This window comes from Heterodontus francisci, unplaced genomic scaffold (assembly GCF_036365525.1).
Source record: "Heterodontus francisci isolate sHetFra1 unplaced genomic scaffold, sHetFra1.hap1 HAP1_SCAFFOLD_740, whole genome shotgun sequence".
Taxonomy (NCBI): domain Eukaryota; kingdom Metazoa; phylum Chordata; class Chondrichthyes; order Heterodontiformes; family Heterodontidae; genus Heterodontus; species Heterodontus francisci.
Window position 1 is genome coordinate 416,348 of NW_027141300.1, and position 20,478 is coordinate 436,825.

The 20,478-nt window shown below is 44.9% G+C and overlaps 1 protein-coding gene across 1 annotated transcript in view; it reads right to left on the reverse strand.

Moving 5' to 3' along the window:
• LOC137362672 (probable G-protein coupled receptor 139) overlaps nt 1–5,880 on the reverse strand; it is a 37,062-nt gene extending 31,182 nt beyond the window's left edge. Inside the window, exon 1 of the mRNA XM_068026992.1 lies at nt 5,742–5,880. Within this exon, the coding sequence (XP_067883093.1) occupies nt 5,742–5,880 (139 nt within the window). The remainder of the gene's footprint in view (nt 1–5,741) is intronic.
• Nucleotides 5,881–20,478: the final 14,598 nt, after the last annotated feature.

Consider the following 20,478-nt stretch of genomic DNA (forward strand, 5'->3'; position numbering starts at 1 on the left):
ATGCAGGAGTTCCTCAGGGTAGTGTTTTGGCCCAGCCATCTTCACCTGCTTCATTAATGACCTTCCTTCAATCATAACCTCAGAAGTGGGTTATTCGCTGATGATTGTACAATGTTCAGAACTATTCACGACTCCTCAGATACTGAAGCAGTCACTTTAGAAATTCAGCATGAGCTAGACAATATCCAGGCTTGGGCTGAAGTGGCAAGTGGCATTCACGCCACACAAGTGCCAGACAGTGATCATCTCCAACAAGAGAGAATCTAAGCATCTCTCTCGACTGTCAATGGCATTATCATCTTTGAATCATCCACTATCAACATTCGGGGGGTTACCATTGACCAGAAACTCAACTAGATTAGCCATATCAATACCGTGGCTACAAGACCAGGCCAGAGGCTATTCTGTGGCGAATAACTCACCTCATGGCTCTCCAAAGTCTGACCAACATCTACAAGGTGCAAGTCAGGAGTATGATGGAATAGTCTCCACTTGCCTGGACGTGTGCAGCTCAAACAAAGCAGCCCGCCTAAAATTCACTAAAATTCACTCCCTCCGCCATCGACGCACAGTGCGAGGAGTGTGTACCATTTACAAGAGGCATTATGGCAACGCACCATGGCTCCTTAGACAGCACCTTCCAAACCGCGTCCTCTACCACCTAGAAGGACAAGGGAAGGAGATGCATGGGAACACCACCACTGACAAGCCATACATCATCCTGACTTGGAATTATATCGCTGTTCCTTCACTGTTGCCGGGGCAAAATCCTGGAACTCCCTTGGAAACAGCAATGTGGGTGTAGCTATGCTATATGGACTGCAGCGATTCAAGAAGGCAGTTCACCAAGACTTTGTCAAGGGCAATTATTGATGGTTAATAAATGCTCTCCTAGCCAGCCACACCGCCATCCCAGGAACGAATTTAAAAAGCACGAGCAGACCCAGCCGAAAGACAGCGTCTGGTGGCCATTGCCTGAGCTTCCAATGTAGCACAGGCGGCAGACATCCAACGTGGAAGCTCATACTGAGGTCATGAGATCCATGCTTGCTGCCATGCAGGATCAGACTTCTGCCATCAGGGCTGTGAATCTAAGAGCTCAAAGGGATTTGCAGGCTGTCCCAGCAGTACAGCAATCTGTGATCCAGTAGATTACTAGGATTGCTAAATTGTCGTCACGTGGGCTCTTTGGAGCATGAACCTGCTGTTCTCTCTCAGGATGTCAGCCTGTTCTCCCTTCATTGCCACTCCACCAGTGTCCTTGCTGCTGCCCGTCAGCCAGCCCAGGCTGCAGCTGCCCATGCTGAGGTGGTGCAGTCCGAATCTGGGACTTCAAGGCCCAAAGCTGCTCGAAGGCATCCTGCAAGGCAAACTGCAGTGAAAGTCAGTAGGCTCCCACCAGCCGTGCTGCAGCCACTGGGGAAGAACGAGGCAAGTTGAGGGAACGCACAAGGTAGACAGTAAGGGAATAAACGAAGGTGAATAGGTCAATTTTGTTTGTACAATTGGACGTGTTGTTGGATAAAGATATTAATAAATATGTTTTTGTTGGTGGTCGTTTTTATTGCAGGATAGTGACCAAAGGGATGCTGTGATGGGTGTAACAGTGAAGAGTGGGGGATTCATGTTGCTGAGGCAAGTTATCCGATGGGAACTGGAATCTTAGCAGGCACTCTCCGACAGGCTGTCTGCGTCAAAGGTGCGCAGGAGCTATTCTTCCTGCCTTCTCTTCCTTCTCCTCTGGTGGCCTCCGGATTCCTGGCAGCAATGCCTCTGTCCCCGTGATGGTGATGATATAAAGGGTGCAGCAGAACATCATGAACTTGGACACTTGCTCCAGTGTGTATTGGAGGACTCCCCCCGGAGCGGTTCAGACATCGGAAGCATTATTTCATGATTCCAGGATCTTTCTGGTGGCTACATTGCTCACGTTCTACACGTGGTTGGTCAGTAGTAGGGGTGTAGAGGGAGGGGAGTTTGTGGAGATAAGAGGTCATCAGCCGTGTATAGAGGGGGTAGCCTTCTCCTCCAGGAAGCCACATTCTGTTTCTCTATGGAGGGATGAAGATTATGGAACTGGCTGTCTGTTTCACAATGCTTGCACATTAACAAGAACATAAACTTTGGGGCAGTAGTAGGGCAGTTGGCTCCTCAAGACTGCTCCACTCTTTAATACCATCACGGCTCATCTGATTGTGGCTTTAACTCCATTTTCCTGCTGGTCCCCAATAACCCTTGACTCCCTTGTTGATCAATGGAGTGAGAGTTCGCTCTGCACCGCTCTCCCTTGCCATGGGGACCCTATGGAGTCGCCTACACCACCGTAAATCCCACGATCCTGACAAAGCCACGGGACCTCTCATTCTGCTCCTCCCTGCTGAGGGAAAGAATATATATTCTCCTAACCCAGCATAAATGGGCTCTGTCACCTAGCGGATAGATCGATGGACACCATACCGGGAGATGACGGATGTGTCACCCGCTCCTTTCTCGAAAGATCAAAATCCACAGAAGTTAAATGAAACTGTAACCTTAACGGCCACTGACAGCTTCGTCCTCATCCTGGTGTGAGGCTCCATGTTGTGTTGCAGGAGGTGCCACAGCTGTGTGACCACATCCTTATTGAATCAGAGTCACCTCACAGACTGCTCCTGGGTTAGGTGTAGGTAGGAGAATTGTTCTTGGTAAACCCGGGGTGGGTAGGGCAGAGCCCCCTTCCTCCTCCCTCTTTACAGAGCTTCCCCTCTCTGAAGCCTCTGTTCCACTTGTTGGTCATGTTACAGTCCCAGAGACTCTGTAACTTAAGTCCCCATATCTAGTACAGAGTTGAATCATCAAATCCTCTGGCCTCCCTGATCGTCTGCCTCCCTGAACGTCTGCAGCAGCTCACAACACAATCTATAATAGAAACATCCACAGTACCTCCATTAACTTCACAATAGCATACGTAAGTCAAAATCCCCTCACCTGTAAGTTGGATTCCTTGTCCTTGTCCTCAGGTTCAGTTGAGAGTAAGTAACACGGCGGTCAATGGACATGCACCGACTAAGTTTAGTTTAGTTTATTTTTGAGATACAGCACTGAAACAGGCCCTTCGGCCCACCGAGTCTGTGCCGACCATCAACCATCCATTTATACTAATCCTACACTAATCCCATATTCGTACCACATCCACACCTGTCCCTATATTTCCCTACCACCTAGGGGCAATTTATAATGGCCAATTTACCTATCAACCTGCAAGTCTTTGGCATGTGGGAGGAAACCGGAGCACCCGGAGGAAACCCACGCAAACACAGGGAGAACTTGCAAACTCCACACAGGCAGTACCCAGAATTGAACCCGGGTCGCTGGAGCTGTGAGGCTGCGGTGCTAACCAATGCGCCACTGTGCCGCCCCTAAGTTTGAAAGACGTGCAACAAAGTAGTTGGAATGGTCACTGACGTCAAATTGAGACGCCTCCTCACACCTTTTTTATTATTTTATGCGATGTGGGCATCACTGGCTCAGGCAGCATTTGTTGTTCATCCCTGATCGTCCTTGACAACTGAGCGACTTGCTAAGCCATTCCAGAGCGCAATTAAATGTCAACCACATTTCTGTTGTTCTGTAGTTACATGTAGGCCAGACCAGGTAAGGATGGCAGATTTCCTATCCTTAGCGATATTAGCGAACCTCCTGGGTTTTAACGTAAATTGATGATAGTTTCATGGCACTATTACTGAGACAAGATTTCAACTATAGACGTTTTATTAACTAATTTAATTAATTACAACCCACGAGCTGCCATGGTGGGATTTGAACTCCTGACCCCAGTGAATTAGCCCTGGCCTCTGGATTACTAGGCCAATCATATTACCACTATGCCATCAAACCGCTTAACATCATATGTATGGTCCTCCCAGGCTGGAGTACTGACAGTATAGCGTATTGTGCTGGTCCCCCAGTAGTGGCTGACAGTGTGGCTCGCATCATTTTATGGATCCAGGCTTCTTTATTGTTGGCACCAGTGGCACGGTAGGTCAAAAACCACTGCCAACTGCGACAGATCCTTGAAAGCAAAGTTTTGCAGGAATATGGAGATGGACAGGTGACATTAAGGCAGCATTTGACCAAGTATGGCATCAAGGAGCCCTGGCAAAACTGAAGTCAATGGGAATCAGGGGGAAAATTCTCCGCTGGCTGGAGTCATACCTAATGCAAAGGAAGATGATTGTGGCTGTTGAATATCAATGCTCTGAGCTCCAAGATATCACTGCAGGGGACCCTTATGATAGTGTCCTAGGCACAACCATCTTCAGCTGCTTCATCAATCATAATGTCTGAATTTGGGCTGTTAACCGATGATTGCACTATGTTCAGCACATTGACGACTCCTCGGATACTGAAGCAGTCCATGTAGAAATGCAGGAAGACCTGGACTTATCAGCTTGGGCTGATAAGTGGCAAGTAACTTCCGCCCCAAACAAGTGCCAAGCAATGACCATCTCCAACAAGAGAGAATATAACCACCTCCCCTTGACATTCAATGGTTTTACCATCGTTGAATCCCCCACTCTCAACATCCTAGGGGCTAGCGTTGACTAGAAACTGAACTGCAGTAGCCATCTAAATACCATAGCTACAAGAGCAAGTCTGAGGCGAGGAATCCTGCGGCGAGTAACTCATCTCCTGACTCCCCAAAGACTGTCCAAAATCTATAACACACAAGTCAGGAGTGTGATGGAATATTCTGCACTTTCCTGGATGGGTGTAGCTCCAACAACACTCAAGACGCTCGACACAATCCAGGACAAATCATTCCACTTGATTGTCACCCCATTCGCAAATATTCACTCACTCCACCTCTGACGCACATTGGCAGCATTGTGTACCATCTACAAGATGCACCGCAGCAACGCACCAAGTCTCCTTAGACAGCACTTTCAAAACCCTCGACCTCGACCAACGAGAACGACAATGGCAGCAAATGCAAGGGAACACCACCACCTGCAGGTTCCCCTCCAAGTCACACACCATCCTGACGAAGAACTATATCGCCCTTCCTACACTGTCGCAGGGTTAAAATCCTAGAAATCAATTCCTAACAGCACGGTAGGTGTGCCCACCCCACATAGACTGCAACGGTCAAAGAAGGCAGCTCACCACCATCTTCTGAAGGGTAATTAGGTCTGGGCAATAAATGCTGGCTTAGCCAGGGACGCCCACATCCCATGAAGGAATTTTTTTAAAAGGATGAGGGTATTTGGAGGGGTGAGACCACGGAGAGATTCAAACACAAGAATGAGAATATTACAATTGGGTGATGAGTGATTCGGATTTGTTGTGAGTTGGGATGCAGGCACCAGAGTTCTGCACGGGCTGTGGTCTATGAGGTGTGTAGCTGGTGACCGGGATAGAATTGGAATGATCAAATATCGATTGAACAAAGGTATGGAAGAGGTTTATGCAACAGCTCTGCTGAGGCAGAGGTGGTGACGAGCGGTATTGCAGAGCTGTTAGGACGCAGGGTAAGTGATGGAGACAATCTGAGGATGGACTCAGCTCAGCATTGACTAGATACCAGAAGTTGTAAACAGACTGGTTGAGCTCCACAGAGAAGGATGCAGATTGTGGATAAAGAATGGTGTTTGTGATGGAGACTGAAGATAGTAGCTTCAGTCTTCCCATGACTTAAATGAACGAACATTAATTCAATGAAATATAGTTTCTAGATCTAATAGTTGGATACAGAGACTTACCGGGCACACCAACAATAGCGAGGATTGGATAGTAAATCGCCTGAATCATCTTCAGTACATAAAAGATCCGGTCATCTAATTTTACCCAATAATAATCTGCAATAAAATAGTAAAACCAATGGGATAAACTCCTATCCATTATTGTCACATTCCAATCGATTGTCCTCAGATTCTGGCCCATTGTTGTAACATTCCAATGTCTTGTTTCCAGATTCTGATCCATTATGTAACATTCAAATCTATTGTGCTCAGATTCTGATCTGGCCTATCACTCTCGCTGGAGCTTCTAATCTCTGTTAGTACCGGGGTTGATGTTCCCACTGACACTATGGAATGACACAATGAAAGTTATTTCTTATTAAGAGAAGAGAAAATCCCTCCAGTGACACAATTAGGGTCCATGGAGACTGATGTTAATCACGATCACTAAACAAACAGGTTCGGTTAACTACTTTCAAGCGAACATTTTTTTCTGTATTTTAATAAAGTAGAACATTTACCTATTCTGGATGAGATGTATGAGGAATGCTGAAGGAAGGAATGGTGGAAAAAGCAGATGCACTGTCCAGACTTTTCAATACTCCTTGGATATGGGAGTGGTGACAGAGGACTGGAGGTTGTAAATGTTGCATCCTCTTTATAAAAGGAGAGACTGAATTAACCCTGCAGTTTCAGTCTAACATCTGTGGCAGTAAATTTCTAGACACTATAAACCTGCACTAAATAGATCTTGCTTGGAAGAACGTGGGTGAATAAATGACAAGCAGCATGATAGATTATTGGCAAAGCATGTCTGATAAACTTGATAGGGTTCTTTGATAATGTAGCAGCGAGTGCTTATGAGGGTAGTGTGGTTAGTTGTATGTCTAAGGATTTTCAAAAGTCCTCTGATGATATGGCATTTCATACACTTGTTCGGAAAAATGAAAGTCACGGTTTAATGGGACAGTGATAGTGTGAATATGATGCTGAATCAGGGACAGAAAGTAGAGCGAAATGGTGAAAAGTTATTTTACAGATTGGTTGTGGAGGGTGGAGTATACAGTGCGGTTCCCCAGGGTACATAGGAAAATAGGAGTAGGAGTAGGCCATTCAACCCATATAGCCTGCTCTACCATTCAATACAATCATGGCTGATCATCCACTACAATGTTTTTATTTCCACATTATCCTCATATCCCTTTATGTCACTGGCATTTGGAAATTTTTCAATCTCTGCTTTAAACATAGTAAATGACTGAGCTTCCACAGACATCTGAGGCAGAGAATTCCAAATATTCACAAGCGTCTGAGGAAAAAAAAACATATTTTCATATATCTACTAAGTGGCTTCCCCTTAGACACCTTAACCAGGTGGAACATCTGAGCTGTATCTACCCTGTCTATCCCTTTAAGTATTTCATAGGTTTCAATGAGATCGTCTCTCATTTTTCGAAACTCCAGAGAATACTAGCCCAGCTTACTAACCTTTCTTCACAGGACAGGCCCGCCATCCCAGCAACAAGTCTTGTGAAGCTTCGTTGCACTCCCTCTATGGCAATAATATCCTTCCTAGGGTAAGGCAACCAAAATCAAACACTGTACTCCAGGTGCTGTCTAACCAAGATTCTATTCTACTGAAGCAAGACTTCACTACTCCTGTACTCAAATCCTCTTGTAATAAAGGCTACAATACCATTAGCCTTCCTAATTGCTTGCTGCAATTGCATGTTAGCTTTCAATGACTTATTGACAAGGGCACACAAGTGCCTTTGTCCTTCTCCATTTTCTAACCACTTACCATTTAACAAATACACTGGACATCATTTCCTCCTGTCAAACTGCATAATATCAATTGTTTCCACCTTATATTCCATGTGACATATCCTTGCCTACTCCCTGCACTGGATTTTATTAGCATGCCGCCCATCACAGAGACACGCTTTAAAATCTGTGACATACCAACTCTGAGCACCACCCGCCGAGCCCTTGCAATATTACATGCGGGGGCTCATAACCATTATGGTGATGCGCTGCCGAGCTCCCTCACCACCCACCATAATACTGGGCAGAGGCGGGGCATCCATCGCAGTGACGAACCTTTTGACAGCTGTACATCATGTGTATGCACTATATTTAAAGCCCCCCAGCACTTAATTCCTGGCACCCTTCAAAGAAATTCTTCCCTCACTGTTGAAGAGTGGGGCGGCTGTCAATCTGGCAGCAAAGCAGAAAGTGCTGGGGAGACTCAGCAGGTCAGGCAGCATCTGTGGAGAAAGAAACATCGTTAATATGACCAAGTTCACAGACTTGAAAATTAACTCTGCTTCTCTCTCCAAAGATGCTGTCAGACCTGTTTAGTTTCGCCATAACTTTCTGCTTTGCTGCCACAAACATACCTTGCTGTGCCCCACTATCCTGTAAAGTTGTGATCCTCTTCTTCCACTCAAGTGTTACATTCCTTCTTGTCCTGCACTGGGTGAATAATCTGAATGTTGCACATGCCAGGGCGTGAGACGTAATTGTATCATATATGGCAAATACACAACAGAAATAAAACCATAATGGAAGAATATCGACATACTATGGGCTTTAATCATCTGACTATGAAAAGACACTGACTATTATGCATTTGAAATCGGTATTCATTTCTCTGCTAACCGTTCTATGAAAAGACATATCACACCAATTAAAGGATCGGTTCAAACAACCAGGAAAATATGTTTATATTCTGGGTGCATCGGCAGCTAGAAATATTACATCAATAATTTTGATTAGCTGCTGCAGAAGCAAAGTGTACGTTAACACGTGATGATCTGTCCGAGATGATAAACGATAACAACAGTACAGGTTTCCTCAGCAGTCCTGCATTGGTTTTCAAACATGTGCAAGAAGAACCTTGCAGCCAGAAATTAGAGCAATTACACTGTGGAATCACCTTTGCATTTAAAGGATCAGAGCAAAAGCTGAAGACGGCAGAGGGGTACAATAGGGTGGCCCTACCGTTCAGCAAAGCTTCTCTGGTCACTGTCCTCCAGGCTGTGCGGGCAAGGCGGGATGTAATTTTCCACAGCGATGGTAATAAGAGGCCTTCCCGCCTGACCAAGGCAGCCTAACTGGAGATGGCACAGAAGGTGAGTAGTTTCGGGGCCATCCCGCATCAAAGGGTCCAATTCCAGAAGAGGGAGAACAAGCACTCCCCCAGCCAGCTGGGGTTCTCTATGCCTCATGTACAAAGGTGGCGACCATCAAAGTCAGCCACAGCCAAACGCAATCATATCAGCAACCTTCCTACAGCCAGGCTGCTAGCAGAGAGGTGGCACCACGTAGGAGCATCCACAAGCATCTCCAAAAGCAACATGACACAAATGGGTCTGCACGCGTGAAGAAAAGTTCAGAAAGGCTGAAATCAAAGTCTTCTTCACTAAAATGTGTGTTGCTTTTACTGTGTGAACGAAGTGTGCCAACGATCGTGTCTCCTCGCACTACATCATTGGCTTTTCAGAACTGCCAATTTATGGAATAACATCACTGTCTTTTCAGTATTACTCCTGTGCGTTTCCACGGATACAATAACATGGACAGTGGCTCAATATGCTGCTCCCAGTAATGGTAGATGCAAAAATGTTGCATCTGCGAACTGCTGCACAACAGGGTGCCGTGTGTTTTCCTGAGCCCATGGTAGTTCCTATGGTGTGGAGAACCTTTGATCAAGAAGGCACTGCTCTATATCCCTAGCTAGCTGCTAGCCTTGCATGGGGCGCCTGAATGATATTTGTCCTCCCAAGCGCCTTTCCTATCGTAGGTTTCAGCGTCCTCATAAGCCGAGCAGGAATCCTGCTGAAATCTCTCCTAATCATGTCAGGCCTCTCCCCTATTGGGTGCATAGTTGTGCACAAAATAGCGAGCATCAAAGAAAGGCGATGCCCTTTTCGGCCCGGAGGACAGGACATTACCCTATTTATCTAGGCATTGAAAGTGCTTTTTCAGCATGCAGATGGCCTGTTCAATAGTGGCTGTTGTCGCTCAGCGGCAGGCATTGTGTTACCCGTCTGCAGCAATGGCGGGGTCTCTCACTGCTGTCAGAAGGCTTGTCTGCTAGGAATAGCCTATGTCTGCAAGAAAGCACCCCTCTGTCTGAGCCAGTTCACTGAACAGCAGCAGCAGCTGGGACTGGCGCAAGACCCATGTGTCCTGGCAACTGCCTGAGAGGAGGGCCTGGTTTTGCCTGAAGCGTACCCGCTGATCACATACCAGATTCAGCTACATTCAGAGGGTTCCTTTTATGGTGACGTCTGCACGGGATGGCATGGTGGGAGGCTCGCTGGCCACATGGGTGCAGTGTATGAACCCTAAAACCTTTGGTGTCTGGCAATGGTGCCAAAACGAATGGCCCTCTGGGACTGGCTATGAGGGTCCGTCCAGAAGTGGACTTACTCACTGACCCTCCACTACAGGACATCGGCAACCTCCCTGATGCAGTGGTGCAGTGCCGACTCTTTTATCTCCGCTGGGCTTCTGAAATCTGCAGAGGTGTCAAGCTTAAGAGCCACTGCCACTATGAGGACCACAGGCATAGGATGTAGAGCAAAGTCCATGGGCTTCAAGTTGACAAGGAGCTGGGCACAGCGACATGTCACCACCCTCTCTCCATGCGCAAATGCCTCTGACACTGGTGCTCTGACATCCACTGACATGTCATGTGGTGTCTGCAGAAGCGAGCAGTCCTTGGGGGATGCTGCTTACGACCGGGGGCCCCTACATAGAACATAGAAAGAACATAGAACAGCACAGCACAGGACAGGCCCTTCGGCCCACGATGTTGTGCCGAACCTTTAACCTACTCTAAGATCAAACTAACTACCTACTCTTCATTCTACTATCATCCATGTAACTATCCAAGAGTCGCTTAAATGTCCCTAATGTATCTGCTTCTACTACCACAGCTGGCAGTGCATTGCACGCACCCACCACTCTCTGTGTAAAGAACCTACCTCTGACATTTCCCCAAAACCTTCCTCCAAACACCTTAAAATTATGCCCCCTGGTGATAGCCCTTTCCACCCTGGGAAAAAGTCTCTGGCTATCCACTCTATCTATGCCTCTCATCATCTTGTACACCTCTATCAAGTCACCTCTCATCCTTCTTCGCTCTAATGAGAAAAGCCCTAGCTCCCTCAATCTTTCTTCGTAAGACATGCCCTCCAGTCCAGGCAGCATACTGGTAAATCTCCTTTGCAATTTCTCTAAATCTTCCAAATCCTTCCTATAATGAGGCGACCAGAACTGAACACAATATTCCAAGTGTGGTCGAACCAGGGCCTTATAGAGCTGCAGCATAACCTCACGGCTCTTAAACTCAATCCCCCTGTTAATGAAAGCCAACACACCATACGCCTTCTTAACAACCCTATCAACTTGGGTGGCAACTTTGAACGATCTATGGACATGGACCCCAAGATCCCTCTGTTCCTCCACACTACCAAGAATCCTGTCTTTAAGCCTGTATTCCGCATTCAAATTCGACCTTCCAAAATGAATCACTTCACACATTTCCAGGTTGAACTCCATCTGACACTTCTCAGCCCAGCTCTGCATCCTGTCAATGTCCCGTTGCAACATACAACAGCCTTCCACACTATCCATAACTCCAGCAACCTTCGTGTCTTCGGCAAACTTGTTAACCCAGCCTTCCACTTCCTCATCCAAGTCATTTATAAAAATCACAAAGAGCAGAGGTCCCAGAACAGATCCCTGCGGAACACCACTGGTCACAGAGCTCCAGGCTGAATACTTTCCATCTACTACCACCCTCTGAATTCTATGGGCCAGCCAATGTTGTATCCAGACAGCCAAGTTTCCCTGAATCCCATGCCTCCTTACTTTCTGAAAGAGCCTACCATGGGGAACCTTATCAAACGCCTTGCTAAAATCCATATACACCACATCCACTGTTCTTCCTTCATCAATGTGTTTTGTCACATCTTCAAAAATTCAATATGGCTTGTGAGGCATGACCTGCCCCTTACAAAGCCATGCTGACTGCCTCTAATCAATATGGACTTCAATTGCCTGTTCATTTTGACCGCGGCGCATACAGATACTCAGAAGAAGCGCATCACACAACCGAAGATGAGACATACCCATTTGCATGTTATAAATGCAGTTGTTTCCTTCACGTAGGTTCTTGAACAGAAGGGCACATGACAGCCACCTATTTCAACGTAAAAGGCAGAACTGTGAATCGGGAGGCGGCGGGATGCAGAATGAGGAGGAGAAGGAAGCGTTTTACAAATGGTAATTGGGGTGATGCTGCCGAGCAGTGGGAAGGTTGCACCGAGGTCCCGCCGCAGCTGATATCATGCACCGGTGCCTGCTTGGCACCGAGGGTCGAGGCAGGTCTCCTCCACAAGCATTTTACGCCTCCCCGCCCCACCCTACCCTCTCGCCATCACCCACAGCATCGATGGGTAGGTAAAATCCAGTCCGTTTCGTCTGCCAACATCCCTTGAAACCACGTTGCATCGTCGTCACAAAATACATTCCCACCTAGTTTTCTGTCCTCCAAGAACTTAGAAATATTAAGTTTGGTCCCCACATCCAAATCATTAATATGTATTTTGAACGGCTGGGACCCAAACTGTGATTCCTGTGGGACTCCACTAGTCACAGCCTGCCAATGCGAAAATGACCTGTTTATTCCTACTCTCTGTTTTCTGCCTGTTCACCAATCTTTAATCCATGCCTCCTCTGCCATGTGCTATGTGTTTTAATTTCGTTAATTCTTAGTTTTGTTTAATTTTAACCAAACTCCTGTGGTCGACTTTATCAAAAGCCTTCTGGAAATACAAGTACACCACGTCCATCGACTCCCCTTTATTAATTCTGTTAGTTATTAATTCTCGGAAAACTCCAACGGGTTCGTCAAACATGATTTCCCATTCATAAATCCATGTTGACCATACCCAATCATATCATTATTATCCAAGTGTACATTTATCACATCCTTTAGAATAGATTCTGGCATTTTCCCAACGACTGATGTAAGGCTAACAGGTCTGTAATTCCCTGTTTTTCGCGGCCTCCTTATTTTTTAAATAGTCGAGTAGCATTTGCGGCCTTTCAGTCTGCAGGAATCGCTCCAGAATCTATACAATTTTGGAGGATGATCACCAATGGATCCATAATTTCCATAACTGCCTCCTTCAACATTCTGGGATGCAGCATATCAAGTTCCGGGGTCCTATCGACCTTCAGATCAATTAAGTTCTCCAAAATAACCTTCTGACCAATACTACTTTCCGTCAATTCCTCATTCTCCCTTGTCCCTTAGATCTCTAATTCTGTCAGATTTCTTGTATCTTCCTCAGTGAAGACACATACAAAGTTATCATTTAGTTTATCTGCTATTTCTCTATTCGCCATTATAAATTCTCCTGACTCTGCCTGCAAGGGACCCACATTTGTCTTCGCCAAACTTCTTTTTACCTATGTGTAGAAGCTTTCACAGTCCGTTTTTCATGTATCGCTAGCTTACCATTATATTATAATCTCCCTTTCTTTATCAGTTTCTTTGTCCTTTGCTGTATTCTAAAATCCACCTAATCCTCAGGTTTACTACTATTTCTGGCAACTGTATCGGCCTTTTCTTTTAATCTTATACAATCCTTAACTTCCTTTGTTAGACACGGTTGACTGCCTTTACTTTTTGGGTGTTTGTGCCTTGAAGGAATGTGTAGTAACAGTAAAGTAAATAACATTTCTTAAAAGACTATGCATTGCCTGTGTACTGTCATACCTTTTAACGTTTTTTTCCCAATCCACCTCAGCCAATTTGCCCCTCACAGATTCATAATTTCCTTTGTTCAAATTTAACACCCTGGCTTAAGATTGAACTACCTCAGTTTCAAACATAATGAAAAAATTATTTCATATTATGGTCACTCGTTCCTAAATTTTGTTTTACAAGACGTTTATTAATCAGCCTTTTCTCATTTCGTAATACTGGATCTATAATAGCCTGTTCTCTTTGCTGTTACTCAATAAAATGCTCTAGAAAACTATCTGTAACCAATTCCAGAAGCTCCTTATCCAGAGCATTTGTGTTCATTAGGTTTGCACAGTCTATATGCAGATTCAAAGCACCCGTGATTACTGTATTACTCATGATACATGTTTCTCTAATATCCTGACTAATGCCCTGGCCCACAATACCACTACGGTTTAGTGGCCGCTAAACAACTCCGATTGATGCGCTAACCCTTGTTATTTCTTAGCTGCAACCAATCAGATTCCATATTTTGTTCTTGTGAGCTGAGATACTCCCTTACTAATGTATTGACCCCATCAGTTATTATCAGTGCAACACAACTTCCTTTTCCTTTTTGTCTGTCCTTCCTAAATGTCGAGCATAGTGGTATATTCAGTTCTCAGTCTTGGTCACTGTGTAGCTACGTTTCCGTTACGGCAAAGAGATCATACCCACTTACCTCCATTAGGGCCTCTAAATCATCTACCTTGTTGCGAATTCTGCGTACATTCTGGTAGAATGCCCTTAACTTTTTCTTCTTGACATTCTGCATTCTAAGCCTAGTTATTGCTCACTTTTGTTTCAACTACGTTCTAATGTCACGTGATACTTTTCTACATCCTGTTACCAGCTTTGCTTCCTTCCAATTTGAGCTGCTCCTCAGGCTGCCATCGCCCTGACAAGCTAGTTTAAACCTATCCCAACAGCACTGGCAATTCTCCCTGTGGGTATGTTAGTTCCTGTCTTGTTCAAGTGTAGACTGTTCATCTTGTACAGGTCCCACCTGCCACAGAACCGGTCCCACGACTCAGAAATCTGATGCCCTCCCTCCGACACCAATTCTTCAGCCACGTGTTCAATTGATCAATTCGTCTATTACTATGCTCACGAGCACGTGGGACTGGGGGTAATGCTGAGATTACTGCTTTGGAGACGGTGCTTTTTAATTTCCTTCCAAACTCCCTAAAATCTGCTTTCAGGACCTCGTCACTTTTCCGACCTGTATCATTGGTACCAATGTGGACCACGACCTCAGGCTGTTCACACTCCCCCAGAAGGATATCCGGCAGCCGCTCCAGGACATGATTATGATTTTAGATTTTTAGATTAGAGATACAGCACTGAAACAGGCCCTTCGGCCCACCGAGTCTGTGCCGAACATTAACCACCCATTTTATACTAATCCTACACTAATCCCATATTCCCAACAAACATCCCCACCTGTCCCTATATTTCCCTACCACCTACCTATACTAGTGACAATTTATAATGGCCAATTTACCTATCAACCTGCAAGTCTTTTGGCTTGTGGGACGAAACTGGAGCACCCGGAGAAAACCCACGCAGACACAGGGAGAACTTGCAAACTCCCGGAATCGAACCCGGGTCCCTGGAGCTGTGAGGCTGCGGTGCTAAACACTGCGCCACTGTGCACTGGCACCAGGGAGGCTACACATAATCCTGGAATCACATTTACTGCCGCAGAAACACCTGTCTAATCCTCTGACTGTTGAATGGCCTGTCACCATTGCTCTTCCACTCTTCTTCATCCCCTCCTATGCCGCTGAGTAACCGTGGTATCACGGACTTTGCTGTGGCTGCACTCTCCTGAGGAACCAATGCTCTCACCAGAATCCAAAATGGAAAACCTATTAGCATTCAAGATAGACCCAGGGGTCTCCTGCACTGCCTGCCTGGTTCTCTTCGACTGCCTGGTTGTCACCCCTTCCCCAACTGCATGCATGTTCCTAAGCGTGCTATCCACGTAGTCCTCCACCTCTTGGAGTCTTAAAGCTTAAGATACTCCAACAAACTCAAGAGTTTTGCCATTTATTTCCTTAGTGGGTCGAATCTGCAGTTAGGTTGGACTCGACTTGTGATGAAATCTTTTTAAATTGTTTGTCCTACCGTATGTGTGCAACTCGATTTGCAGCATCCCATCATATAATCTACGTTGCTGTCCATGTTGTCAGAATACAGACATAAAATATCCACAAATTTTGCTATTTATGCTGGGGCGGATAGGTGAAGTGTTTATTTTGTCTGTGTTTTAACTCGGCTCCTAATGATACCTAACATGGCGGGAGAGACTGATATACAGAGAGAGAAGGGCAGAGGTAGAGTAACAGAGAGATAGGGTGGGACAGAGACTGAAGCAGAGAGATAGAAAGTTCCAGGACACCCTGAGACACTTTAGAAGCAGAGGGACGGGGAGGCAGGCTGTGTAGAGAGTCTGGGGTAACGTTATAGAGAAACAGGGTAGATGCAGGGAAGATGTTTCTCTGGTTGTGGAGTCTAGAACTAAGGAACACAATTTCAAAATAATTAGGAAAGAGACGAGGAGAAATTTCTTTACTCAGAGGGTTGTGAATCTTTTGAATTCTCTGCCCCAGAGGGCTGTAGAAGCTCAATCATTGAATATGTTTAATGCATAGAATAACAGATTTCTAAATACCAGTAACACAAAAGGGTATGAGGATAGTTTGGGAACATGGCATTGAAGTGGATGATCAGCCATAATCATATTGAATGGCGGAGCAGGCTCGATGGACTGAATGGCCTTCTCCTGTTCCTACGTTCCAAAGCTGCTGAAATGGCTTCTCCCAAACTACCCCATCAGTTGCCCGCAATATCACAACATCTTTGAACAAATCACCACTGATCCTCCTAAATTCCAAGGAATAAATCCCTATTTTGTGTAATATCAACTCATAATTTAACACTTGGCGTCCAGTTATCATTCTGGGATATCTATGCTGCACTCAAATAGACATGGAACCTCTCCCAAGTCTCTTAGGACCTCCAGCGTCTCTAGTTTTTCACCATGTATAAAATACTCTGTTCTACTCTCTGTTACTCTATGAATGCCAGTCTTTTTTGTTGACATTGAAATCCAACTACCACAGTTTTGCCCATTAACTTATGATAGTAATAGCTCTTTGTAATTTGATGCTTCCAGCTACACTGCTTGCAATGCGGCCTATTTTTGTGCCATTGGCAAACTTGGATATGTGGCATTCTACCCCATCACCTTAAATCGTTAATAAATACAGCAAAACTGCGACACACACGGGCTTTGCACGAGCAGAAAGGAGTGAATCATTCTATCCTCGAGGTTTTTTTTAAATTCCAGATTTATTTTTTTTTAGCAGAAAAGTACAAATTCACAGCAGCCCAGTGTGGGATTTGAACTCCTGCTTTTTCAATCATCAGATCAGGCCTTCAAATGAAAACCCATAAAAAGAGATTTCCCTTCCGACTGCTGTTGGCTGACTATCTCAGGTTTTCTATATTGTTCCGTTGGTCTCTTCTTCCATGTGTCTCAAGTCTGTAAACTTTGTCAGACATTGGTAAACTACTTCATGTGGTGTTCTGTAAATACCTTCAATTCTGTGTACCTTCAAGAGAAACAAATCAAATTCTCACCTTATTACATCAACCAAAACTTGCAGGTCCATTCAGCATGTCCATATCCTGCCTCTGCAAAGATAGCTCACACTTCCACAATGCAGGAATGTCTGAATGGAAACAGCTTATGACACATTTCTCAAAACATTTGCTAACACTTTTCAGGATGAAGCTAAATTCAACTGACAAGATTCCAAGCACCAAATTGAATCCTTAAGTTACAACAAGTGAAGCAATTGAATTTCCAGATCTCTCTGTACCCGCACCCATTTTAACATCGTATCATTTAGTTTATATGGCTTGTCTTCAGCCTTCCTTCCAAAATGCATCATTTTACATTTCTCAAAATTGAAGTTAACCTGCCATGTGTCTGACCAGTTCACCAGACTGCCTCCATCCTCCTCAAGTCTACTTTTATTCCCTTCCCTGTTTATTCCCTTGCAGATGGCACAATGGTGAAGTTATGCCCTGTAAACACAAGTCCAAATCATTAATATATATCAAAAATATCAGTGGTCCGAACGCAAACCCATGGGGAATACCACTGTACCACAATGTACACTGTATACAGTGAGTGCAAAAGCAGGGAGGTTATGCAGAACATTTATAACGCTCTGGTTAGGTAACAGAGAGGGTGGAACTGGGATTCAGAAGGGAAACAAGAGGGAGGGACTGGGATTCAGAGGATAACAGAGAGGGACACACTGGCATTCAAAGGGCAACAGAGATGGCGAGACTAGGATTGAGAGGGTAACAGAGAGGGAGTGACTGGGATTCATATGGCAAGAGAGAGGGAAAGATTGGGATTCAAACGGTAACAGAGAGGGAGAGACTAGTATTCCGAACATAACAGAGAGGGAGAGACTGGGATTCAGAAGGTAACAGAGAGGAAGAGACTTGGATTCAGTGGGTAACCGAGAGGGAGAGACTGGGATTCAGGGAGTAACAGGGAGGGAGAGACTGGGATTCAGAGCGTAACAGAGGGAGAAATAGAGATGGAGAGGTCATTATAGATGGTTAAGGGATAATTTGGCACATCGTGTCTGTGCCAGTTGAAAATCGGTCCACCTATTCCAATCCCACCTTCCAGCATTTGGTCCGTAGCCCTACAGCTGATGTCACTTGAGATGCCTATCAAGACTCCTTTTGAACATTTTAATCAGATCTGTCTTCAGCCCTTTCTGTTCCAAGGAGAACATGCCCAGCCTATCCTCATAGCTACATTTCTCCAGTCCTGGCATCGTGCTAGAAAACGGGAGAGAGACAAAGTCCTGTGTTCAAAGCACAGGGATAAAGAGGAACAGAGAGGTGAGAAAGGGGTTGAGAGAGTAAAAGACAGAGGAAGGACGGATAGAGATCGAGAGATTTCCAGAAAGAGTAAATCTCCAGCACTCTCTTCCTGCTTATCACTCATTTTTATCTGTTACGCCCTCTCCATCTATATTTCTCCCTTTGTCCCGTTATTTCACAGGAAATCGAGAGAGTGAGGGAGAGAGAGTGGGAGAAAGAGTGGAAGGAGCTGTACTCTATGTAATGCATGCTGAACCTGCCTTGGGAGTATTTAATGGGACATGCTAATCTGTCATGCACAGTCCTGTACCAGGTTGTGAAGTGGATAACACAGCAGGTAAAACAGAACCGTTCACTCTTGTCTGCTATTCTATGGCCCGTATGCATTTCATATTATCCAATGGATCAGAAAATATAATGAAAATAACTGCCCTTAACCATAATGTAGCATTTGACGGAATATGGCATCCTCGAGCCTGAGTGGAGTTGAAGTCAATGGGAATCAATGGGAAATCTCTCCAATGGCTGGAATCATACCAAGCACAAAGGGAGATGGTTGAGGTTGTTGGAGGTCAATCATCTCAATCCCAGGCCATAACTGCAGGAGTTCCTCAGGGTAGTTTCCTAGGCCCACCCATCTTCAGTCGACAGTTGTCCTTGCTATCCAGTGAGAACGTCCATAAGACACATTGGGATGAAGTCAAAGTGGTCATTGTTGAATTTGAGATTTGCAGGATCGCAAGAGTTAAGTAAGTTAAAAATATTAAAGGGTCAATTCACTTGTACAAGCACACACTCAACAGAAATGGATACTGAATGTCCTATGTGTTGCATTCCTACTCCAACATCTACTCTGTCAGGGCCCCTCATGATTTTGAACACCTCCATTCAATCTAATCTCAAGTTTCTCTTCTCAATGGAGAACAACCCCAGCTTCCCCTATCTATCCACGTAACTGACGTCCTCACCCCTGGAACCTTGCTTGTGAATCTTTTCTGCACCCTCATGAATGCCCCACATCCTTCCTAAAGTCCGGTGTCCAGAATTGACAAAATATTAGTTGAGGCTGAACCAGTGTTTCATAAAGCTTCATCATAACCTCCTTGCTTTTATACTCGAAGCCTCTCTTTACAAAGCCTGGGATCCCATATCGATGATCAGTCATGATAGTGTTAAATAGCGGAGCAAGCTTGACGGGCTGAAAGGCCTACTCCTGTTCCTTTGCTCCAAAGCTGCTAAAATATTTTCTCCTAAATGCTGCTACCAGTTCCCCTTAATATGTCATCAACATTGAACAAACCACCTTGATCCTCCTAAATTCCAGGGAATAAATCCCGAGTTTGTGTAACATCACCTCATAATTTATCCCTTGGAGCCCATTTATCATTATGGTAAATCTATGCCGCACTCAAATGGACATGGCCCTCCCAAGTCTCTTTAGACCTCCAGTGTTTCTAGCTTTTCACCATTTATTAAGTACTCTATTCCAGCATTTTTATGCTGACATCGAATTCTATCTACCGCAGGATTGCCCATTCAATTAAGATATCATCATCTTTTTGAAATGGTATGCTTCCAGCTACACTTCTTTCAATGCTGCCGATTTTTGAGTCATTGGCAATTTGGGTACCTGGATGTCTACCCCATCATCTGAAATCGTTAATAAATACAGCAAAACTGTGATGCAAACGGGTTTGCACGAGTTGATGGCAGCGAATCATTCCATCCTAGAGGTTATTTTTTTTAATTCAAGATTTATATATATATTTTAGACAAAAACAGAATTCAAATTCACAACAGCCCAGTGTGGGATTTGAACTCCTGATTTTTCAATCATCAGTTCAGGTCTTCAAATTAAAACCCATAAAAAGAGATTCATTTTCCTGCTGCTATTGTTTGACTGTATCAAGTTTTATATATTGTTCCCTTCTCCTCTTCTTCCATGTGTCTGACGTCTTTGACGTTTGTCCGACATTGGGAAACTACTTCATGTGTTGTTCTGTAAATACCTTCAATTCTGTGTATGCACAC